Genomic DNA, 24,829 nt, shown 5'->3' with positions numbered 1-24,829 from the left:
ATTTAAATTATCTTTCCGTAAGTAGGTTCATTTCTCGTATTAATCGCGATGGGAAGAAGAAGTATAACTACTCTTTCGTTCTATGGTAAAAAGAAAGACTTCTATGGTTATTTCGTGATTTTATTTTTATCTTATCCGATTTATTATTGCCATTTTATTCATTTTTGAACTAGGTGAAAAATAAATATTCTATGATGTTCTTTTCTCTCACACTAGCAATTTTTATCTAAGAAGTCGTCTTTCTTAGGAGTTTTCAAAACTTAAATTCATTATAGAACTTCAATTCTGGAGGTCCAGATTGAGCAATTTGAACAACATCTACGACCAACTCCGCACCGAACGCGTCCGGTGCATGGCCGTCATACTTGAGAAGACAACTTCTGCTTACTACCCTTGCTTCAGCCGCCTGTTCAAAAACATCGTGTCTGGTAAAAAAATACATTTAAAATTGTTAAGTAGTATAAATTTTTTCTAATTAGTTTGCCCCATGTGCAATGTCTGGATGAAAAGTATTGTTTTTTATTTATTTTTCGTATAGAATTATTTAACTAATTTCAAAACAACGGAAACTTCAGCAGAATTAATTCATTCCGCCATTGTACATAAGTATCGATTCTATGCAAGTCGCTACTTCTCGATGACTCTTAGTGTTGTAGTGATTTTGCATCGTGTTGGGTACAATGGGGTTTTTTTATACCTAATTAAAATAAATCAAAATTTTCGGTTAGTCTTACGAATCGTGTTATCAATTTGCAGCTTTAGCAGAAGCAAGGGAGATTGACCTTTATTTAAGAACTCTAGAAAGACATTTCCAGGCATTGGAGGACACTGATTTCACTGAATGTCAGTCATTATTTGGACCTCTTTTTCATGTCATTTGCATGATTTGGAGGGATTCTAAATATTACTGCAGTTCCTCGAAACTGATGGTGTTATTGAGACAAATTGCAAATTTGTTAATTCACCAGGTACTCTATTGAAACACTTCCGTAATACGTTTTTATTAAAATTGGCTTCAATATGAAATTTATATGATATTTGTTTTCGTAGGCAAAAAAGTGCCTAGATTCAAGCACTTTGTTTCATAGCGACATTGATGAAGCAACACTTCGTATCGACATGACTATAAAAATAATAAAGAGGTTTCGAGCTACATTCGATTACTTCAAAGACAAATTACCTGAATATTTCGTCGACAGGAGAGTTATTCCTTGGACATTTCATCCAAATGTAGTTTTCGAGAGATTGAACAAGTTTATGGATCGCCTTAACACTATACAATGGTTTTTCAAAACGGTGCTAGAGTTCCAGAAACTCGAAAAGATAGAAATTGGGGGAATGAAGGGGAGAGTCTTAGGGGGCCAAATAAGGGAAATATCAGCAGAATTTGAAGCATTCTTTCACGGATTTGCATCCAAATCCTATGACGTTTTAGATCCTGATGATGACACTTTTAATTTGGACTTCAAAGATTTTCAAGAAAATATTATTGATTTGGATTTAAAATTGTCTACAGTGTTAGTGGAATCATTCGATAATTGTTCAACTTTAGAAGCTATATTCAAGGTATATCAATACCAAGAAGAGTTTGAAATAAGAATTTTTAACGTAGTTTTGATATGTTAATTAATGTATAACATTGCAGTTAATCGACATTGTTGGGTCAGTTTTAGATCGACCCCTTATCAAAAGCCAATTCACAGCAAAATATTCTGATATCATTGTCATGCTCGAAAAGGAGATGACAACTTGCGAAGTAAGTGTTTTCCTCCATTTGCTTTTACACCAATGCAATAAAAATTTATTTTACAATCTTCTTACATGCTATTTAAGGTAAAGTGTTTGCAAAATACTTTAGTAGCATTTTTGACATTTGTCGCACTTGAAATCACTTGTAGATATTTTAGCACTGGAAAATACAAAATCTCCTATTTTAGGAACTCTTTACGGAGCAGACGAACAGACTTGAGAAATATGGCGTCATGGAAGTGGACGCGTACATGCCCCCGGTGGCGGGGGGGCTGCTGTACATGACGATGCTGGCTGCGAGGATCACGAAGCCCGTAGCCAGCTTTCGCAATTTGCCGCACCCGTAAGTCATCGGGGTGGGGCAAATTGCGAAAGCTGATTATGTGGTTTAATATCTTCTATGCAATGCAGTGTCGAATCTATCATGACTGTGAGGGTTTCTTGTGGTTCTTTGTCTTCACCACTCAATCTTTTTGCTAGAGTAGATTACTTCAGATGTTTTATAATATTATCTGGATAGCTATATTTGGAATATACTACTGAAATACCTTATTGTATCTTGATATTTATATTTAGGATCAAAGATTCGGATGAGGCATTGAAAATATTTGAAAGATATGAAATTCTCATTGAGAAAATTAATGAATTCAAGAAAAAATATTTCAAAGATTGGACGGAAACTATACCGAAGATCATTGAATCAAAAACGAACAATAAAATCGTCGCTAGGCAGGGATCTGATCTCATACTGAATTTCAGTCCTTTGGTAATGATTATGTACAAATTATTAAAAATTTGTTGAACAGATATATTCAAACGATAATAAAAATATTTTTTTAATTTACAGCTCTTAGATGTTTTAAAAGAAGTGCATCATTTACGCACTAATACAGATTTTAAAGACATGTTACCACCGGACAGTTTAAAAATATTTGAAAGGCAAGAGACATTTAGGCAATACAGAATAAACCTTGGAATTACTATTGATTGGTATAATCAGATCAGAAGGAATAGTCAAAAGGTCGAGTTTGATCTTGTTGAGGATGAAATAAAAGCTATTGATCAACGGATAGAAAAGGCAATGCACCAGTTGAATTGGAACTCACAAAGTATGTGTCGAAAAATGAAATTGTTTTTAACATACATACATACATACATATGGTCACGTCTATATCCCTTGCGGGTTAGACAGAGCCAACAGTCTTGAAAATACTGATTGGCCACGATCAGCTATTTGGCTTAATGATAGAATTGATATTCAAATAGTGACAGGTTGCTAACCCAACGCCTAAAAAAGAATCCCAAGTTTGTAAGCCTATCCCTTAGTCGCTTTTTACGACATCCATGGGAAAGAGATGAAATGATCCTATTCTTTGTTGTATTGGTGCCGGGAACCACACGCCACTTTGTTTTTAACATTCTTTAGCCAAATTAAGTAAACAATAAATAATTATTTCAGATTTATGGAATCAGTTACAGGAATTACACACATTAGTCGGCAATTTGTTTGAAAGAATGTCAAAAATACAAGATAATTTAAAAGAAATCAAAGACGTCATGAAGGAATGGGCTGCACTGCCATTATTCGAACGAAGAGAAGGAAAGAAAGATACTTTATTAAACTTAGGTGATCGCGACGAAAGGAACAATAAACGTTATTCAGATATTATTGAAACAGACAAACGAGTAAAAGAGCTTCTAAATGAGAATATGGTGCTATTTAATATGCAGGACAATCAAGACAGTGAAATTTGGGTCAACTATGTATCTTTTATAGACAGCTTGATGGAAGAATCGCTGTTCAAATCCATTGCTTGCAGGTAGGTCTAAATTTCTAAAAATTATAAAATGTTTCTAAATTGTGATTTTATTTAGATATTAGCTGTCTCGGCAAACGTTGTTTTGCATATTGTGGGTATGAAAAATAGATGTTGGCTGATTATCGGACCTACTCAATATGCTCACAAAATTTTATGTGTAATCGGTCAAGCCGTTTCGGAGGAGTACAGGAACGAACATTGCAACACGAGAATTTTATATATAAGATATTGATGCAAATTTTTGCAGGTCATATTTCTAAATAATCTAATAACTACTTTTGTTGAAGCTCCTATTCATCCTCTTTTGAGCCGCATTGACGCAATGCACGCGTCCGATTGTGTTTTGTTTTTTTTCTTTTCCATTTACGAATTATAGTCAAATTTTTATTCAAAAACAGCTCCGTATTTTTATTTTACAAATCCCAAAAATAATAAGCGACACTTCAAGACATGGTCCAGGATCGTAGCCGGATACCATTTTAAGGATCAGCTAATTATATATTTATTGGAAAAATCTCCATCAAGACTGGAAGTTTGGACGGAAAAATTGGCCATTACATACAATCTGCGGAGTCATTTGCAAGGAAATATTTTGTGTGGTGTTGAGCGTATTCATTAAATATAGGTAGTATAACCCAACACTCTAAAGGTATTTTCATCCAGCAGGTTAGTGAATAAGTTTTTATTAATATTATATAACTTATTTAGGTCATTTTATTTCATTCAAATACCCATTACGCTGTGAACAAAAATCAATTTTGTAGTAACTTTGTTCTACAATTATTTCGTTGAATTAGACTAAATTGTACTTGAAATAGGTATTGTGTGCATAAAAGCAACATTATTTAGTTTAATTCGTTATAAAATTTGCGAAATATTGATAATTTAAATTGTTTGTTCACATCATTTTAATTTTCGCGCGTGGGTTCATATTTTTTCGCATTCCGTTCCAATTTCAAATCAGTCTATTTTTTATGTGTCGTTTACTTACAGCTGTTTTATTTTTTAATATTATCTAATTTGTGTTTAATGTCAATATATTTCATTGCCTCTCACGCAAAGGTAAATAAAAAGTAAAAATTAAAAATATATTTTACTATTTAATTGTAATAAAAGGCAATATTAAGTTGCTAGGTATTTACATACTATTTACCTTGTAATAATACAGATTACTAAGTACATACATTGTGCAGTTTGCAGTTTTATAATACAGTTTTCTTTTTTACTTGATGACTAATGATAATAATTAGATACTTCTCGTAAATTTGTATTATATAACGTTATTTGTTAGCAGCTGTATAGTGATTAGTAAACGTGTACTTGTGATCTTATTTACCTTTTGCATTGTATAAATTCCAGGTTGACAACACTCGTTTCCCAGAATGTCGAACGAGAAGGAACTCATTAAAAAGCGAGCTAGCTTTAAAGGGCGTTTGACTTCATTTATTAATTACTTGGATTCACTTAGAAGCATTACTTTGGATGATGCGATCGCCAGAGAATTACAGTTGCGTATTGGTAAGATGGAATCGTTGTTTGAACAGTATGACGAGGTACAATTACAATTAGAATGTGTAGTTGATAATCCTGATGCCCACTTTATTGAGCGACAGGAGTTTGAGTCTCGTTATTATAGAGAAATAGCTAGGGCTCAAGGTATATTGCACCCGCAAACAAACTCAATGCGGCTGTTGAGCGCAGGCAGCGAGGAAGGTTCTCGTGCAAATCGCCGTCTTGTGAAGTTACCTACAATACAGCTTCCAAAATTTAGTGGTTCTTACGATAATTATTTGGAATTTCGAGACACTTTCACTAGCCTCATACATGATAACGACGATATTGATGAAATAAATAAATTTCACTATTTACGCACTTCTCTGGAGGGGTCCGCTGCTGTGGTGATCCAATCAGTTCAATTTTCGGCCAGCAACTATGCAGTTGCATGGAAACTTTTGTGTGATCGGTTTGATAACAAACGTCTTTTACTACAAAATCACGTCTCAGCTTTATTTAATATTGAATCTATCACAAAAGAGTCATCTGTTATGTTAAAGCGTTTAATTGATCAAGTCAATAAAAATCTGTGTGCGCTTGAGTCCTTGAACGAACCTGTTAGGCAATGGGATACTCTTTTAATTCATATCATTACTCATAAATTAGATCAAAAGACATACAGAGAGTGGGAGGAATACAAGGGACGTATGGATCAGAACAGGTCCATTACTTTTGATGATTTTTTAACGTTTATTCGCAGTCGTGCTGATTTATTAGAAACACTGGAGTTGTCACGTGGTAACCAGTCATATAATAAGTTTACACCTAAAATTAAGTCTATTGTGGCGGTATCAGGTAACTCTAGTCAGCAGTCGAATGCTGAAACAACCCGAAGGACTTGTCCTATGTGCAAGGGTAATCATTTCTTATATAATTGTTCTCAGTTTTTGGCTTTGACTGCTGAGGCCCGTTTGAACTTGCTACCTGCTTATAAAGTATGTTTTAATTGTTTTCGAAGAGGGCACTTTGCCAACTCGTGTAAGAAACCAGGTTGCAAGGTATGTAAACGACGCCATAATACACTTATTCATGTAAATCAGCAGGCACGTCGGGGAAATAGCTCTCCGTCGGAGACATCATCGTCCGCCTCTCCACCACAGCCCGCGTCTAACAATACGAATGACGTTGCGTTGTCAGCAAATGTACGTAACGGGCATTGCGAGGTACTTCTGTCTACTGTTTTAATTAAATTATACGATAACAATAATCGTGAGCATATTGTTCGTGCAGTGTTAGACAGTGGAAGTACATCGAGTCTTATGACTGAAAAACTGTGTCAACAGTTGAACTTACAGACTAGTCAGGTTACTGGCTCAATCCTAGGCATAAACAATTCTGTTTCGAATGTAAATAAAACGTGTCATACACGTATGACATCGATAGATAACAGTTTTTCTTCCGAAATTAATTGTTTCGTTTTGCCTACGATAACTAGTAGTGTGCCGCGTTCTGAAAAAAATATTTTTAATTTTGAAATTCCGCCTAACATTTGTTTGGCCGACCCTATGTGGTATAAACCTGCCGAGGTTGATATATTAATTGGTTGTGATCTATTTTGGGATTTATTAGGTACACAACAATTACGGCTAGGTAAGGGGAAGCCAGTTATATGTCAGACAAAGTTAGGTTGGGTTATCTCAGGTCCTATTTATGATAAGTACATCACTAATAGTGCGCAAGCATGTCATATCAAGTGCAACTTCACACATGTTGATTCTGAAACTACTCAATCTGCAGTTGATATTCAACATGATTTAATGCGTTTTTGGCAGTTAGAGGAAGTAAGTGCAAAGTCACCTAATTATTCGCCTGAAGAACACATGTGTGAGAAACACTTTATCGAGAACACATCTCGTCTTGAAGACGGTAGGTTTTGCGTACGTATACCTTTAAAGGGTACTCATGAATCTTTATGAGATTCAGTATCACGAGCAAAGCACTGTCTTATATCTTTAGAGCGTAGGTTAAAGAGTAAACCTGAATATTATTTACTTTGAAATAAGCAGAGTTTGCCTAATAAAAGTCAACTCATTAAATTAAATATTTATATAGATGAAAAAAAATTCATGCGAGTTGGAGGTCGTATTGATAACTCTGACTCTTTTCTATTGATAAAAAGCACCCTATACTTATACAGTCCACTCATGTCTTTACCAAATTATTGTTTGATTATGAACATAAACGGCTTCTGCATGCTGGTCCCCAATTATTATTATCGTCTATAAGGGAGACTTATTGGCCTATTGGTGGTCGAAATTTAGCAAAAGCTTGTTATCATAATTGTGTTATGTGTACGCGTATGAAGGGTAAAATTGTTACACGTTTGATGGGAAATTTACCACAGCAGCGCATCGCTCCAGACGGTTATCCTTTTCAAAGTGATGGAGTAGACTATGTTCACTCATGTGTGCTAGTCGTGGCTGTAGGTTAGTGAAAGTGTATATTGCACTATTTGTTTTACCACCAAAGATAGTTGATGACCTCACAAGTAACAATTTTTTACTCGCATTGCGTCGATTTATTTCTCGTAGAGGTAAACCTACCGATCTTTATTCAAATAATGGTACCTCGTTTACTGGAGCTTATTAAGAAATTTCTGAATTTCTGAAAAATAACTGTAATTCTTTGAGTGATAGTGCAGCTTCTGAATCCATTCACTTTCATTTTATACCCGCGCACGCGCCCCATTTTGTCGGTCTCTGGAAGCGGGTGTAAAGTCGAGTAAGTATCATTAGCATAGAGTGTTGGGCAATTGTAATTTTAATTTAACTTAGGTATGAGGAATTAAACACTACGCTCACACAAATTGAAGCTGTATTAAACTCCCGGCCGATTACACCGCTCTCATCGGATCCAACTGATCTGTCTCCGTTGACTCCAGGCCATTTTCTTATTGGACGTCCTCTTACATCCTTACCACAAGATGACTACCAAGGCTCGTTGGAGCAAAGAATATATAGCTGAACTTCAGCAAAGGACAAAGTGGCGTACTAATCAGGATAATCTGAAGCTGAACACTTTAGTAGTGGTGAAGGATGATAACCTCCCGCCGCTAAAATGGAGATTAGGACGAGTCGTGGCAATTCACCCTGGACTTGATGGCATCGCGCACGTCGCCGATATAAGAATAGCAGCTGGTGTGATCCGCAGGGCATTTAGCAAAATATGCCCATTACCAGTATTTTCTACGACGGGTTGAAAGCTCGAACCTATAGCTTTCAACGCCCGGGGGCATGTTGAAGCTCCTATTCATCCTCTTTTGAGCCGCATTGACGCAATGCACGCGTCCGATTGTGTTTTGTTTCTTTTTCTTTTCCATTTACGAATTATAGTCAAATTTTTATTCAAAAACAGCTCCGTATTTTTATTTTACAAATCCCAAAAATAATAAGCGACACTTCAAGACAACTTTCATATGTATATATAAAATAAATGTAAATTTTTGTTCTTTAGCATGGGTTATATAGCAGAACATATGAATCCAAATAACAAGTTGGCTCCTTTATTCCAAGCTAAACTAGAGTTGCTGGAACCAGACATGGTTTTCTCTCCAAGCCTTGAACCTACTCATGAGAAAGGATTTACAGCAATGCTTCAAGGCATCATCGATGATATATTACAAATGTCTAAACTTACTGAGAGAATTTATAAAAAAGATTCTGATACTTACGAAAATCAAATTGCTAGTAATGAAGATATAATTGAAATGAAGGATGAGATATTAAATGCTATTGATAAGGTAATTAGATTTGATATTATTTAAAAAGTCAAGCAGAAAGATTCAAAATTCAATCTGTTTTGCTGCTCTATTATAATAAAAGTGCGTTTCCTTATTCTTGTGCTTAATAGTTGAATCATTTTATAGGTGATTGAAGATGCTAATGAGTTTTGCAAATCATTTGAAAACTACTCGTATTTATGGCTTGAAGAAAGGGATGCTGTTATGGAGATATTCTTAACTTACGGTAGAATACTGCAGCCGGAAGAAATAGACAGAATCGGGGGCGACGACAAAGATAATCCTCCTCCAACGCCATGCCCTCCCAAAATGGAGGGCTTCAGGGAACAGATAGATAATTTTGAAAATCTATTTTTGGAAATCGAAGACATAGAATCATTTAAAGTCTTCAACTGCTGGTTCCAGGTAAGCTTTTCAGATGGTTAAATTTGTGTCTTAAATGTAAAAAAAAATATGAAGGAAGGAAGGAAGGCAAAGATTATTGGTTCTAGTTTGCAGGAGCAGACTGTGATAACAGATTTGGATTTAGAAAATGACCGATTTTATTAATTGAAGCCTTATTACTTTGACATAGAGCCTACTAACCTTTTGTTTAAATTATAACATTTTCTTTTTTAAATATTATAACATTTAATTTTTAATACTGCTTTTGTCCAGGTTGATGTTAGACCGTTTCGCCAAGCTTTGCTGAACCTTGTAAGAAAGTGGGGCAACATGTACAAAGAGCATCTGGTACAGAACGTTACGTCAAGTCTCAGTGACTTGGCGAACTTCATTCGTAAAGCTGACGAAGGTAGGTTCTGGAAGTCTCATAGTTAGTATCCAAATTTCCGTGTAGCTGTAATAAACATAGGAGAGAAAAAGAGCATAAATAGCTTTCTTATCTGTTGCGAATTTCGACTAGAAATTTAGGTCGTTCAATATGGACAGAACTAAACAACGTTTATTTATTTATGGTTTTTGCATATAAATATAAATAACAAATAAATGCCACCTTGGGAAAACTCATTAAAGCAAAGTTGTTGAAAATATGAGAGCCTTCAGAAGTGACTTAGATTAAAAGCTGAGCATTAAGAAATGAAGATGCATCAAAGAATTCTATGTTTCAGGTTTACTTCAACCCGTACCTGAAGGGGACTACGATGCATTGATTGCAGTGATGGGCTACCTGATGAACGTCAAGGAGCGAGCGCTCACTACAGACGAGATGTTCCAGCCCTTGACGGAAACCATAGAGCTGTTAAAGTTCTATGACATGGATATTCCTGAAGAAGTTAATGTGTTACTTCAGGTATTCTTCAAAATAGGTTTTTACTGTAGACTGTAATAATGATAATAAGAAATAGTTCAGCTCTTTGTGAATCGCTGTTTTGGCGGAACAAGGGCTTAGTTTACGTATTCTGCCTAGCATAGTCGTACTTCTTAGCGAACAGCCGGGTGATTCAAACATTTCCTACCCCATGAAGTTTGGGATATTCTGCGTGTCTCAAATTTTTTCTTAAATAATCTCACCTACATTGCTTTAGGTGGTAGTGCAAGTTTATATTTCTAATAACCAGTTTTACTGCCATTGTAATTGCTAGACCTTGGTTGAATAAAAGTATTTTTTTGCGCTACACCACGTTCTCATTTCCTCCGAATTTTAAAGCAATATGTACTTAGGTTGATAACAAGATGTTTAGCACAAAATATTAACATCTTCCCAGGAATTGCCGGAAATGTGGCAAGCTACGAAGAAGCTAGCCGTTACTGTCAAGCAGCAGGTGGCTCCCCTCCAGGCGGCAGAGGTCAGTGGCATAAGGAAGAAGATAGCCACATTTGACGCTCATGTCACTTATTATAGGGAAGTCTTTAAGAGATATGAGGTAAGTTTATCTAGAAGTTTATACTGGTAAGTTGTTGTTAATTTCATGGAATTTCGTATAAGATACTATCAATATATTACCCCATATCAGAAGTGAGAAGCATCTTAGGTACCTTGTGAAGAATTAAATGGTTTAACGATCTAAGATAAAAATTAGTTACACTTACGGTGGGGGAAAATATCATAGGAGATTGGCATATTCAGACGACTGGATGTGTAACCATGACCTTATAATATGGGTTAGGTTCCTCTGCAAAAGTTTTGGAGATAAGATGTGAGTCGCTTCGTGTTAAATGCTGACTTACCCAATGCTCATGGTCAAAAGGCGAGTGAGGTTGTAACTGGGATTAATGCAAGGATAAAGAAGAAGATCTAATATACATACATATGTCATTGTCTAAACCAATGTGATGTAATTTTTAGTTCTTCAAATATGACTGTAAAGATCCTTACGAAGTGATGTCGCGGGTTGACTTCGAGATGCTTCACTTAGAGGAGGAGATGAGAGGCATTCAGGAGTCAGGATCACTGTTCGAGGTCAACGTGCCGGAGTTCAAGCTACTGAAACAGTGCAGGAAGGAATTGAGGATGTTGAAAGTAAGTCTTTGGATGAATGAATATTTCTTGATTGATAATATCATATCAGAGATATCAGCCAATACTCAGAAGGGTTGGGCTGGTCTTTAAATAGGTAATCTAGTTAGGTGGTAATAAACGAAAGTGGCGATTTTATGTATGTAGCCGGTAAACCCGACTTTAATGGTGTCGTGTGGGCACCAATAAAAAATTAATTTTTTTTAAATATCTTGGTTATAGCAACTCTGGGACTATGTATACATAGTGAGGACGAGTATTGAGGATTGGAAGACGACGCCTTGGCGGAAAATAGACGTGGAAAACATGGACATTGAGTGTAAGAAGTTCGCCAAGGAGATCAGATTGCTGGACAAGGAGATGAGAAGGTGGGAATAGTTATGTTAAAGTAATGTAATTAGTAAATATCTTTTCTTATTTTAAATATTGATCTAGATTATTATTTTTTAATTAAAATTCACTAGTCCTATCTATTGTTTTTACTGTTATAACCATATACTTGGTGGTGTTCCTGTTAAGTCCTCCCTGGCGAGTAGCCATGTCTCCACTAAGTCTACAATGAAGTAGTGGTTACAGACATCAAAGGTGAATAATTTATTCTGAAGTGCCAAGAATTACTGCTTTAACTATGAACAGTCTTATATATCATATTGAGGCCAGTACAAGTATAGGAACCTAATTTTTCATGAGGATTATTTATATTTTACCGTTTTGTAGCTGGGATACGTACATAACTTTAGAATCTACAGTGAAGAATATGCTGACATCTCTACGGGCGGTGGGAGAGCTTCAAAACCCAGCCATTAGGGAGCGCCACTGGGACCAACTAATGCGGTCTACTAAGGTGACTTAGTAACTAAACATGGGTGGCTTTTCTCTATTATAGGTTGTATGCGACTAGTTATTGATATATAATAATAAAAAATATGTGCCGTGTGGTTCCCGGCACAAATAAAAAAAAAAAGAATAGGATCACTCCATCTCTGTCGTAAAAGGCGGCTAAGGGATAGGCTTATAAACTTGGAATTCTTCATTTAAGCGATGGGCTTCTATTATTAAGCCAGACAGCTGAATGTGACTTTTCAGTTATTCAAGACTGTTTGCTCTGTTTACCCCGCAAGGGATATAGACGTGATATATGAATGTATGTATAATATAAATATTTAAGCGTCCTTTAATGAACCAATATTTCTGCCCCGTAAGAGATAAATACGTGAATATATGTATGTATGTAGGAATATAAGCATAGCAAAAGTCATTAATTTATTTAAAGTAAAAGTACCAAAATGTTTTTTAAAACGCTTTATTGACCAAATTATCCATACCATAAATTGATGATGTAAATATTGTTGTTTTTGCATAAAAAATACATATATGTTTAATGTAAATATAGCCTATATAATGTAACGCACGTTGGTATTCATCGGAATGGATCCTCGGGTTTGAATGTGTGACTATTTTGCATGTCGGCTGCATTATTTAAGGCATGTGTTCGCTTCTTGATGTTCACTTTTGTATAAATCTTCACGAATTGTACAAATTAAAATAAGGTCGTTTATTTTACACAACAAAAATAAACCCTTTTAAGATGATAAACGTTAGTTTTAGTCACCATTTGCGACATCTAAAGGAAGTGATACGAGTAGAGTGGGCCTATTCTAATGTAGCTGAAAATTTTATTTGTTTCATAATCGGCTTTACACGAATCTAATCATTTTAACGTAACGTCTACCAGAATATACATATGCCTAACAGAAAAGGTATTAATATATGAAAAAGTTGTGTGGAATAAACAGCCAGTAGGTATGTCCTTAAAAAATGGTTTAAATTGAATGCCTGTTTTAATATGATTTTGTATAAATGAATGCTGTTTAATAAGGTCTGCGAATGTAAATATGTTTATGATTCACAGAGCTTAGCCGCATTGCCTGCTGAAATCACTGTGAGTATGTGTTTATGAAAGAAAAAAATAATAAATATTTTTTTAAAATTAAACTTGTGTAAATTACCGTTGTAAATAATAGATAGTCTTTTTTGGTAAGAAATAATGTAGTAAATGTTGTATTAGTTAAAAGTATGCATGTTTTTAATATATGTATGTAATAACAATATTTTTTTTGTAATGAAATAAAAAATGTACGTGTAATGTTATTACTTAAATCATATTTCATTCCGTATGTTTATTAATCACCTAACTTTCCATAACTATGCACCAGGATTTTATACGAATCATCCTTATAAATGTGCATCATACGAGTATCCTAGCTAGTTCACAATCACTTCTAAAGCATTATACATTTTCCGTTAGTATAATAAATTGATAAAAGAAGCAATCATAAGTTATATTCAATGGTTTATTCCTTTTTATACAATTAACAACTCATGCATATAATTAGGTAGTTCACCTATTTTCACAGAAAAATAAACCGTTATTTTGGAAAACTCACAAATACCCCCTATTTACATATTAGGTTAAAATAGTGATGGACACAAACACGACTCTGGCTGATTTGCTAGCTCTAAACCTGCACGAATGCGAGGAAGAAGTGAAGAACATTGTGGACAAAGCCGTGAAGGAAATGTCCATGGAGAAGGTGCTCAAAGATCTCGACACGACTTGGAAAGGGCTGGAGTTTGAGCAGGAAATACACCCGAGAACCAAATGCGTTTTGTTGAGGGCCAGCGAAGAACTTATTGAAACCCTAGAAGAAAATCAAGTGAGTCTAAAATCTTCCTTTCCTTCCTCTTCTTATCCGATTAAATACACCTATAATTTACAAATAAAAATGGACGACTCATAGCCTAAAGTTTAGGCTTACCTTTATACCGGTGTTGTGCTGGTCATATTCTTAATAGGTTCATAGGACTCCAAGATGGGATTGAGCGTATCCATAACCTGCAGATAAATTCTGGTACTTGTAACATTAGTATGGTATGGATTGTGTTTCAGGTCCAACTTCAAAATCTGATAACATCAAAATTCATCGCGCACTTCTTGGAGGAAGTGTCGAGTTGGCAGCAGAAGCTGTCCATAGCGGATCAAGTTATCACTGTTTGGTTTGAGGTGCAGAGGACCTGGACGCACCTTGAGAGCATCTTCATGAGCTCCGAGGACATAAGGAAGCAGCTGCCAGAAGATTCAGAGAGGTTTGACAGGATCGACAACGAATTTAAGGTAAAGGTTAATTTCTAGTACTTTTTAAGAAAATAACTAAGTCGCACTAGAAGTTCGAAGGAGATCACGGTCTCTTTCGAGGTGCGATGGACCTGCACGTACCTCGAGAGTATTTTCATTCCGAAAACATCAGGAAGCAGCTGCCAGAAGATTTAGAGAGGATCAACAAAGAGATTTTGGTATTTCTTTTCCAAAGAGGGTTTGGTCAAAATCACACAGATCGAAATAAGATAAATTACCGATCAGGTCATTATGGTAAGTAACATCTGATATAAACGACCATATGGATCAATCGAGAATTAACGCATCAAAAATATCCAAAACATTAATTTTCTAGAAGTAAATATTTGTGCCGTGTGGTTCCCGGTACCATTCATTCATATAGTCACGTCTTTATCCCTTTTGGGGTAGACAGAGCCAACAATCTTGAAGTTCCCGGCACCATTACACAAAAGAATAGGATCACTACATCTCTTTCCCATGGATATCTTAAAAGGCGACTAAAGGATAGGCTTACAAATTTGGGATACTTTTTTAGGCGATGGGCTAGCAAACAGGCCTGAGTTTAGATTCATTGAAAAATTATTTTTGTTTCCAGATACTATCAACCGAAATGGCTAAAACACCGAACGTAGTCAAAGGTACCAATAAAGAAGGTCTGGTAGAGAAGTTGGACAATTTACAAAAGGATTTAGTGATTTGCGAGAAAGCCTTAGCTGAATATTTGGAAACAAAAAGATTGGCCTTCCCAAGGTTTTATTTTGTGTCCTCAGCAGACTTGTTGGATATATTATCCAATGGGAATCAAGCTGAACTTGTTATTAAGTAAGTATTGCAGCATAATCACACTGAAACAAAACTTAAATACAATCTATATTGATTGTTTTTCTACATAAGTCTTTTATGAATAAAAACAAAAACGCAAGTAAACTTAAAGCACTGAAGACACGGTCTTTGATTTCAGACATCTGACGAAACTCTTTGACTCCATAGCGAAATTAAAATTCAAGGAGAGTGAAAATGCAGCTGAGAAAATAGCTTTAGGGATGATAGCTAAGGACGGCGAATATGTGCCGTTCCACGGTACTTGCGACTGCACTGGACCAGTGAGGAATAATAAAATTCATTTATAATTTAAATAATGAACAACATTTATAAATTATTATGATATTTTCGAAAATCTAAAATAATTCAGAATTATAAGTATAAAACTTTAATAAAAAAAATCTAATTTAAATAGCTAACAAAAGTTCATCTAAAAACTAAACTTTCTCTCACAAGTGGTGAAATTGTAGAATAAGATCAAAATATAAATTTACATTTTGCTACAAGTTTATCAAGATTACATAACTTATGTTTTAGGTTGAAATTTGGCTGAACAGACTACAGGATATAATGAGATCAACCATTCGCCATTATTTCGGGGAAGCTACAGTTTCCTACGAAGAGAAGCCTCGAGAACAGTGGCTCTTTGATTTCATGGCACAGGTATTTTGTTTCTTACAAGGCTATGCTTATCTCATCAAGCATATCCATGAAGTTGTAGCATCCTGCTCGAAGGACCAAATTTAAAGTTGTGAACGAGTTGAGCCAATTAGCTATCTGTTGAGGACTTCTTTGTTATTATCGTTGTAGCGTTTGTAACTATCGTATCGTCCCTAGGAAAGAGTACGATCGAAGAGTAATTACATGAATAGACCTCCGCAATCTTACTACTGAGAAATTCAGTTCACTTTGAACTAGTTGAGTGAAAATGCTATATAATTTTTCTCTCAGTGTGTTCTTTACTGCCTATTTCATGTAAATGGTATTCCATCTCACCACTTTATTTAAACGTCTATTCGTAAATTTTATGTTTTTATTTATATCGCACATTAGGTGTCATTATGCGGATCCCAAATTTGGTGGACAACGGAAGTGAACATGGCATTCGCTCGTCTCGAAGAAGGTTACGACAGCGCACTCAAAGATTACTACAAGAAGCAATTGGCTCAACTGAGCACGTTGATTACTTTGTTAATCGGCGAGTTGAGCAAGCAGGACCGACAGAAGATCATGACGATTTGCACTATTGACGTCCACTCTAGAGATGTAGTTAGCAAGATGATTCAAGCTAAAGTTGAGGCGGGGTCTGCGTTTCAATGGCAGTCACAATTGAGACACAGGTTTGTTTGTTTGTTAGTTATATGTTTATTGCATATAAATTTATACAGTAACAAGAAAATAGTAAGTACATAGTTTGTACACTTGCAATGGCGGACTTATTCCATGAAGGGATCTTTATTTTATTTACTTCTTTTTAGTATTAGAGTTGAAACTGCTATTATTATTCTCTATTATTCACGCGTGTTTTCAGTGAACTCTAAGCCGTTTCCGTATAATGATTATGGTACTTGGGGCTACATGATACGAAGTGGGAGGGCATAGACAAACTTACCTTTTTGTTAGCCCCATAATTTCTTCAGATTTTAACTTTGTCAATTGCTTGCTTGCTCTCTATGGTCCAAGAACTAAAAAGGTGTTTCGTGACCTAGCATAACTTGTTCGTCGAGAAATTCGTTTTGTTATAAACTACACGGCTTTAGCTGGGTAATTAGCACCCTACAACAAAATACGACTAGTTTTATAGATAATCTTCTACCTGAACTAAAATTTAATCCCGTTACAGATGGGACGAGACTGAAGTACACTGCTTCGCAAATATCTGCGACGCGCAGTTCCAGTACAGTTACGAGTATCTAGGGAACACTCCCAGATTGGTGATAACACCGCTCACTGATAGGTGTTACATCACCTTAACGCAGGTGACCATTTTATTCAGATGTAAATAGTCCACCAACCACCTCCATCATAGAATTTTGAATAACTTTGCATAATAATGTAAGCTTAATATGAATGATTATATTCTGTTAAACACATGTTTGTTATTGTGACTACTCACTCGCCTATCTTTTCGTGATCCCAGTTGCAAGTCCATCTGTTGCATAACCATTTTTCGTAATTCTTATGACATCAGTTCAAGTTCTATCGAAACCCAGGAGGCTGCACTAAAGGCAAAATTTTCAACTAAGAATATATTTCTCTCATTTTTCCTTTTACTGAAAGAAAGGGACAAAGATTTGAATTCGCAGAACCGAAACTGTTATTGTATCACACTCATATTGACATAATTATTATTAAATTGTAGTCTTTGCACTTGATAATGGGAGGGGGACCGGCCGGACCAGCCGGAACGGGTAAAACAGAGACCACTAAAGATTTAGGAAGAGCCTTGGGCATCATGGTTTACGTGTTCAACTGCTCCGAACAAATGGACTATCAGGTAGGACGCCTTAAAGTTTGAGTGCTAGATTGATCTATTTTTAATTTTTATGTTTTGATTTATATTTCATGGCTTACGGTGCGTACAGATTATGTAACATAACATTTTATTAAACATTGTTTAAATTCAATTCAAAATCTTTATTGCATATCAAAAAGTACATTAGTTTCTGTAATGTGGACACTAAATGTTAAGTATTCTGTTATACAACAGGTTATTATTGTTACTTTCAAATGTTATTAAACATTGTTATTCTAAAGTGTACAGTATTATTATATGTCGAAAAGTTGTAAAAAATGTGAACAAGAAGTTATACAACATTGTCACATAATCTGTTCGCACTTTTTTGTTGTATAATATTTGTCTAATGGGTTTTTCACAGCTTGTCTAATCCTTTGAAGGATTTGATCAATTCATATATAAAAATTAGATAATACTTTTCAGTCATGCGGAAATATTTATAAAGGTCTAGCCCAAACAGGTGCATGGGGATGCTTTGATGAATTCAACCGGATCTCGGTAGAAGTATTGTCAGTGGTGGCAGTACAAGTGAAATCTGTGCAAGATGCAATAAGGTAAATGGAATATCAAAATGCTTTCTTTGTTAATTATTGATAATTCTATATGTCTCCCGTGATCTCCTGTTCATGGTCATACTTAGGGCCATTTTAAATTATCGATATCATAACGCCTACGTCACAGGGAAATACGTGTACCTAAAGGCATTTCTTCGTGACGTAGGCCATCTTTAATGCTACCCATATTTTTGCTGCTCGTCTATTTGCTCAGAAAGACTAAAGATGCAAAATGCCTATGATAAGGACTTTCGTGATAAAAAGCGTCTTATAAAATTTCTCAGGGACAAAAAACAAAAGTTCAACTTCATGGGCGAAATGATATCCCTAGTCACCAGTGTAGGTATATTCATCACCATGAACCCAGGATACGCCGGCAGAACAGAACTACCGGAGAACTTGAAGGCGCTTTTCAGACCTTGCGCCATGGTCGTGCCGGATTTCGAGCTAATCTGCGAGATCATGCTGGTGGCCGAAGGATTCCAAGAGGCTAAGATTTTGGCCAGAAAGTTTATAACGTTGTACACCCTGTGCAAAGAGCTACTATCGAAACAGGATCATTATGATTGGGGATTGAGGGCGATCAAGTCTGTACTCGTGGTCGCGGGGTCTTTGAAAGTGAGTGATTTTGTTTGTGTAGGTTTTCAAGTAAATTTTGTTGAATCAGCCCTCTTCTCGATGAACTTTGAAAGGCAATATGTCTTATATTATCTCTATTTCTACCATTCCAGTTAATCTTAAAGCTAGAACAGAGTCGATAACATTTATTGCCTTTGAACTGTCGTGAATATGGGGACCAAGCAATTTTTTTTTGCCCCAATTGCAATCCTGTAAATTTATGCAACCTAACAAATGTATTAGGTTTTTAAGTAATTCTTTTCAATCAGTACCTAGGTTAAAAATTGATTTCTTCAACCCAGAGAGGTGACCCTGGCAGACCGGAAGAAGAAGTACTAATGAGGACCCTCCGAGATTTTAATATACCGAAAATTGTAACTGACGACATGCCCGTTTTCATGGGCCTTATCGGGGACTTGTTCCCCGCATTGGAAGTTCCACGCAAACGCGACCTGGAGTTCGAGAGGACCGTCAAACAAGCAGCCATGGACCTCACGCTGCAACCAGAAGACAATTTCATATTAAAAGTAGTCCAACTAGAAGAATTACTCGAAGTGAGACATTCTGTTTTCATAGTTGGTAACGCTGGAACTGGTAAAACCCAAGTGTGGAAAACTCTTTTCAAGACGTACCAGAATCTTAAGAAGAAGCCTCTGTTCAATGACTTAAATCCTAAAGCGGTGACGAATGACGAGTTGTTCGGGATAATAAACCCAGCAACGAGAGAGTGGAAGGATGGGTTATTCTCAGTGATTATGAGAGATCAGGCGAACTTGGTTGGCGAAAATCCGAAATGGATCGTTCTAGACGGTGATATCGATCCGATGTGGATCGAATCCCTGAACACAGTGATGGATGATAATAAGATTTTGACGCTAGCCAGCAATGAGAGAATAGCTCTGACCCCTTCCATGAGGCTAATGTTCGAGATTTCCAATCTGCGCACGGCAACACCGGCTACCGTCTCAAGAGCTGGTATTTTATACATCAATCCACAAGACTTGGGCTGGAATCCGTAAGTATTTAAAGTTTACGAATTGTTGTATTTGTTGAATGTTATTATAGGCTAATTTGGAATTGTTTACCAAATGGGATCAAGTTTTGTTAAAACGACGTTTAGAAGGTTTATGCTGTGATCGCGACAAGAAACATCGATTGAAGTATGTAATGGAAGAATAATTTTCATGTAGCTCATAAACTTACGAATGTATCATGCCTTTGTTGATAGTGCTGACCTATATCTTCGTAATATATATATATTTTAAAGAAGTCATAAATTACAGCTATGTTACAAGCTGGGTCGAAACAAGAAAGATCCCGGCGGAGAAGTCGAACTTGGTTATGTTGTTTGACAAGTACATCCCGCCGTGCTTGGAGACAGTGAAGACGAGGTTCAAGAAGATCACTCCTATAGTGGAAATGGCGCACATTCAGATGTTGTGTCATCTGCTCGACTGTCTGTTTGTACCGGAGAACACTCCGGCCGATTGCCCTAAAGAGTGGCATGATATCTTCTTTGTTTTTGCCTGCGTTTGGGCGTTTGGATCCGCCATGTTCCAAGATACTAACATTGATTATAGAGTCGGTAAGTTGTTCTCAGTCCTTAGTCTGATACCGGAAGATTTCCACGCCCATGACTTTTTAGAGAATTGAATACATATTTTTTTTTAAATATTACTTAGTATTATTCTTTAGCCCCTTTGGTTTCGCGGTATAAATTTCTAGATTGCATTGTTGCAATATATTTTACCATTATTAAACATTATTACATTTTAATGTATTATTTAATATTTTAATTAGTTTACGTCATTAAATTTTATCAATATTTCAGAATATACGAAATGGTGGGTAAATGAATTTAAGACCGTAAAATTCCCTCCAGGGGGAACTGTTTTCGACTTCTACATCGATCGTGACACTAAACAGTTCACGCCGTGGACTGAAAAAATACCTAAATTTGAATTGGACTCGGATATACCATTACAAGTAAGAATTTTTCAGATTAATGTTTTTTTTTTTAAATAAGTATTCAAAGTATATTTGTAATGAGACTTTTGTACAATTATCAACTTTTGAAGAGTCCTTTATCTTTAGTAAATATATAAATAAAACTTTTTACAGGCTGTCTTGGTCCCAACAGCAGAAACTATAAGAATAAGATACTTTTTAGATTTACTGATGAAAAACAAACATCCAGTTATGTTGGTGGGAAGTTCAGGTTGTGGAAAAACTGTGTTAGTCAACGAAAAATTACAGGGGTATGTATGAAGTCTACTCTTATAAAGCGGATTTCATATGTTAGGCGAGAAATGTAGTATCAACTTATCTATGTAAATAACTACATTTTCTTAATGTGAGTAACATTTTTTTAGTTAGTTATATGTATATTTTTGTATCCATCACCAGCATGCCTGAAAACTACGCAGTACAATCAGTCCCTTTCAACTTCTACACCTCATCGGAAATGCTGCAGAAAGTTCTAGAGAAACCTCTAGAGAAGAAAGCGGGTCGGAACTACGGCCCGCCGGGGAGCAAAACCCTCATTTACTTCATAGACGACATGAACATGCCTGAAGTTGACACGTACGGGACAGTACAACCTCATACGATAATCAGGCAACATTTAGACTACGGTCATTGGTATGACAGGACCAAGTTGTCCTTGAAAGATATTCACAACACTCAATATGTATCCTGTATGAACCCGACATCGGGCAGTTTCACCATAAATCCCAGACTACAGAGGCATTTCTGCGTGTTCGCCATTAGTTTTCCGAATAACGACGCGCTGAATAATATTTACCATTTGATATTGTATCAGCATCTGACCAATCCGGAGTTGAGGATTAATCCGCTGATTACCAAGCTGTCTAGTAAGCATATTTATTTTAAAATTTATAATTTTAATCAGATTTGAATGAGATTCAAAATTATTATATGTATGTGTTTTTGCAGCGAGCGTCGTTACAGCAACAATCACGCTACATAACAAAGCCTCGCAAATATTTCTGCCAACAGCCATAAAATTCCATTACATTTTCAATCTGAGGGATTTGTCGAACGTGTTCCAGGTAAACGAGTTACAAAATTAGCATTTTATAACTTTCAATTCTATATTTTTCAGCAGATAAGAATAAAACCAATATAACTCGATTGTGAATCAAAATCTATACTTATAATTATTACAATATTATCACGTGGATAACCGTAAAATCTTTGGTAAATATTTTCGCAACGTATAGGTCCTGTAGGGTCCCGGATTTTAAAAACAACAGATAACCTGTCATGCTCCTGAAACATTTTGTCGGCACGAATATTCATGAATCTAATTCCATCAATTTCAGGGGTTCTTGTTCAGTACTAATGAGTGTCTGGTGAATCCGTCCGATATAATACGCCTGTGGATGCACGAAACGCACAGGGTGTACGCGGACAAACTTACCGAGGATAAGGACATCGATGCCTTCCTCAAGATGCAAGTGGATATTTGTAAAAAAACGTTCGAGGTACCGTACAATTAGTGAAGTACCGCGTAAGCGAAATTATTATTTTGTGTGTAACTTTGCACTCTAATAAGTTTTAATTTTATGACTTTTATTTCTCTGCCTACCCCTCCGGAAAAGAGGCGTGATTTTATGTATGTATGTATGTATTTAAAGGACTGTTTCTCGGTTTTGTTATTTCGTTTATTTTTAAAGAGAAGGTTCTCCAATTCACAAACACTAAGCAACGTTTTGTAACAAAAAACATTCTCATGTTAAAAAATACGAAGACGTCATAAATGCTGTGAGAGCACAGATTTTCAATGGAAGTAGTAAAAACGTTTTCTTAATTAGTCCTTCATCTTTGGCTATACAACAAAGTAATCAATAGAAGTAGTTCCTTGACTGAATCTAATCTTTATTAAAATGATTATTTCACGTACGGGTTTTATAAAAACAAACATACTCGTATTTTCTCCCAGGAAATAGATGAAGCAGTTGTTTTCGAACGCCCGAACATCTACTGCCATTTCGCCGGAGGGATTGGCGAGCCGAAGTACATGCCGATAGCCAACTGGGAGCAGCTGAACCAGCTGCTGACTGAGGCTATGGCCAGCTACAACGATCTTATTGCTGCTATGAATCTGGTTCTATTTGAAGACGCCATGATGCATATTTGCAGGTAAACAGTCTTTGTGTTTTTACGACCATGAGCTTATATGAGTTTGGTTCCCCTGCAAAGGTTGCGGAGTTATAAAAATCTAACTCACACCATCCAGGATTCATGGTCAATGGTGAACCCCGGGCTGCTCTCCCAGAGTGGTGAGGATGTAATCTTTATGATTTCTACATATATTTGTAAGATGCAATTAAGGAAATGAGCATTTCATCTAGTGCATCATAGATTTTTCGAAGATATGAGATCAGACGGGAGTAGTACAATTACTTGACTTTCCCACTCTTTATATGGTAATAAACTCAAAAACACATCAGAATTATGATCATGATTGGATCAGAGCTATTTTTCAGGGAGAACCTAAACCTAACCAAACGTCAGAAGAATGATGATAAAGAAAATGTATGTCATGTAAGAGAATAAACTTCTCATTTGTGTTAAAATGAGGTCCTTATGTAGATAACATATTTCGTTTACAAGACTAAAATTTGTTGATATTTAGTCATGTTTCAACTAATACGTTTTTATATAATCTATAAAAGTGGTTGACATTTACAGGATAAGTAGAATATTAGAGAGCCCTAGAGGAAGCGCGTTGTTAGTGGGTGTCGGAGGCTCGGGCAAGCAATCCCTCTCTCGCCTAGCTGCGTTCATATCCAGCTTGGAGGTGCTGCAGATACAGCTCAAGAAGGGCTACGGAGTTTCTGATCTCAAGGTGAAGTGATAGAACATTTACCTTTGGTAGTTTCCGCTGCCGTATGGTTATAGGCACTTTAGAATAGAACCAGACCATACCTTCTCATGGATGTCGTAAAAGGCGACTAAGGGAAGGGCTTATAAACTTGGTATTCCTGTTTTAGGCGATGAGCTAGCAACCTGTCACTATTTGAATCTCAATTTCATCATGAAACCATACAGCTGACCGTGGCCTTTCAATGTTTACGAGACTGTTGTCTCTGTCTACCCCGCAAGGGAAATAGACGTAAGGATATACCTCTAATTAGAGACTTCAAAGATTATCGAACCCGGACAAAGTGGAGAGATAAATGTTGGAAACCAGATACAAGTTAACGGAATATAAACGAACTTTCTCGTTGCCCCGTGAAACGAAAAATGTCGTTTCGTTCCCGCTTAGCTTCAGGCATACATAATCAACGTCTCATAAAGTCCATAACACTAATAATGATATGTTTTTGTTTTAGTTTAAGCAAAGCCTGCTAGAACCTTCAAATTAATAGTGGTTCTCTGATTTCAGAACGAGTTAAATGGTCTCTATATAAAAACCGGCCTCAAAAATGTCGGTATAATGTTCTTGATGACGGACGCTCAAGTGGCGAACGAACAGTTTCTAGTTTTAATCAACGACTTGTTGGCGTCAGGCGAAGTTGGCGATCTATTCCCGGACGATGAAATTGAAAATATCCTGGCGGGAGTCCGGAACGAGGTATCATTTAAGACTTCCTTGATAACATAACTCACTCCTGTAAAAGTAAGTTTTTATACAAAGGTATAAATGTTCGGAAAAGACGCTTTCACCCTCGCTTTATGGTTCACATCGTTCCTCCACTGATTTGGAGTCCGAATATGCTTTCTGTACTGTGCTCACTTTCGTGATTCTCCCAATTATGCTTACTGTTTCTGTTTTAGTGTTGAGGCTATTT

The 24,829-nt window shown here is 36.2% G+C and overlaps 1 protein-coding gene across 1 annotated transcript in view; it reads left to right on the top strand.

Moving 5' to 3' along the window:
• The window catches only part of LOC106129770 (dynein beta chain, ciliary), a 39,821-nt gene that overhangs the window by 1,175 nt on the left and 13,817 nt on the right, over positions 1 to 24,829 (top strand). The window contains exons 4-40 of the mRNA XM_013328435.2: positions 276 to 428; positions 757 to 968; positions 1,051 to 1,566; positions 1,646 to 1,756; positions 1,938 to 2,092; positions 2,326 to 2,515; positions 2,597 to 2,858; positions 3,209 to 3,569; positions 8,577 to 8,862; positions 8,989 to 9,267; positions 9,520 to 9,655; positions 9,972 to 10,153; positions 10,569 to 10,727; positions 11,150 to 11,323; positions 11,543 to 11,688; positions 12,038 to 12,164; positions 13,233 to 13,262; positions 13,792 to 14,037; positions 14,271 to 14,495; positions 15,094 to 15,320; positions 15,460 to 15,601; positions 15,858 to 15,983; positions 16,374 to 16,660; positions 17,164 to 17,299; positions 17,683 to 17,817; positions 18,262 to 18,392; positions 18,677 to 19,010; positions 19,313 to 20,025; positions 20,294 to 20,595; positions 20,842 to 20,996; positions 21,132 to 21,268; positions 21,417 to 21,883; positions 21,966 to 22,081; positions 22,355 to 22,516; positions 22,975 to 23,174; positions 23,727 to 23,883; positions 24,424 to 24,612. Of these exons, the coding sequence (XP_013183889.2) occupies positions 276 to 428; positions 757 to 968; positions 1,051 to 1,566; positions 1,646 to 1,756; positions 1,938 to 2,092; positions 2,326 to 2,515; positions 2,597 to 2,858; positions 3,209 to 3,569; positions 8,577 to 8,862; positions 8,989 to 9,267; positions 9,520 to 9,655; positions 9,972 to 10,153; positions 10,569 to 10,727; positions 11,150 to 11,323; positions 11,543 to 11,688; positions 12,038 to 12,164; positions 13,233 to 13,262; positions 13,792 to 14,037; positions 14,271 to 14,495; positions 15,094 to 15,320; positions 15,460 to 15,601; positions 15,858 to 15,983; positions 16,374 to 16,660; positions 17,164 to 17,299; positions 17,683 to 17,817; positions 18,262 to 18,392; positions 18,677 to 19,010; positions 19,313 to 20,025; positions 20,294 to 20,595; positions 20,842 to 20,996; positions 21,132 to 21,268; positions 21,417 to 21,883; positions 21,966 to 22,081; positions 22,355 to 22,516; positions 22,975 to 23,174; positions 23,727 to 23,883; positions 24,424 to 24,612 (8,066 nt within the window). The remainder of the gene's footprint in view (positions 1 to 275; positions 429 to 756; positions 969 to 1,050; positions 1,567 to 1,645; positions 1,757 to 1,937; positions 2,093 to 2,325; positions 2,516 to 2,596; positions 2,859 to 3,208; positions 3,570 to 8,576; positions 8,863 to 8,988; positions 9,268 to 9,519; positions 9,656 to 9,971; positions 10,154 to 10,568; positions 10,728 to 11,149; positions 11,324 to 11,542; positions 11,689 to 12,037; positions 12,165 to 13,232; positions 13,263 to 13,791; positions 14,038 to 14,270; positions 14,496 to 15,093; positions 15,321 to 15,459; positions 15,602 to 15,857; positions 15,984 to 16,373; positions 16,661 to 17,163; positions 17,300 to 17,682; positions 17,818 to 18,261; positions 18,393 to 18,676; positions 19,011 to 19,312; positions 20,026 to 20,293; positions 20,596 to 20,841; positions 20,997 to 21,131; positions 21,269 to 21,416; positions 21,884 to 21,965; positions 22,082 to 22,354; positions 22,517 to 22,974; positions 23,175 to 23,726; positions 23,884 to 24,423; positions 24,613 to 24,829) is intronic.

Source organism: Amyelois transitella, chromosome 3 (genome assembly GCF_032362555.1).
Source record: "Amyelois transitella isolate CPQ chromosome 3, ilAmyTran1.1, whole genome shotgun sequence".
In the NCBI taxonomy this organism is placed as follows: Eukaryota; Metazoa; Arthropoda; class Insecta; order Lepidoptera; family Pyralidae; genus Amyelois; species Amyelois transitella.
This window is presented reverse-complemented; position numbering and strand designations above follow the sequence as displayed.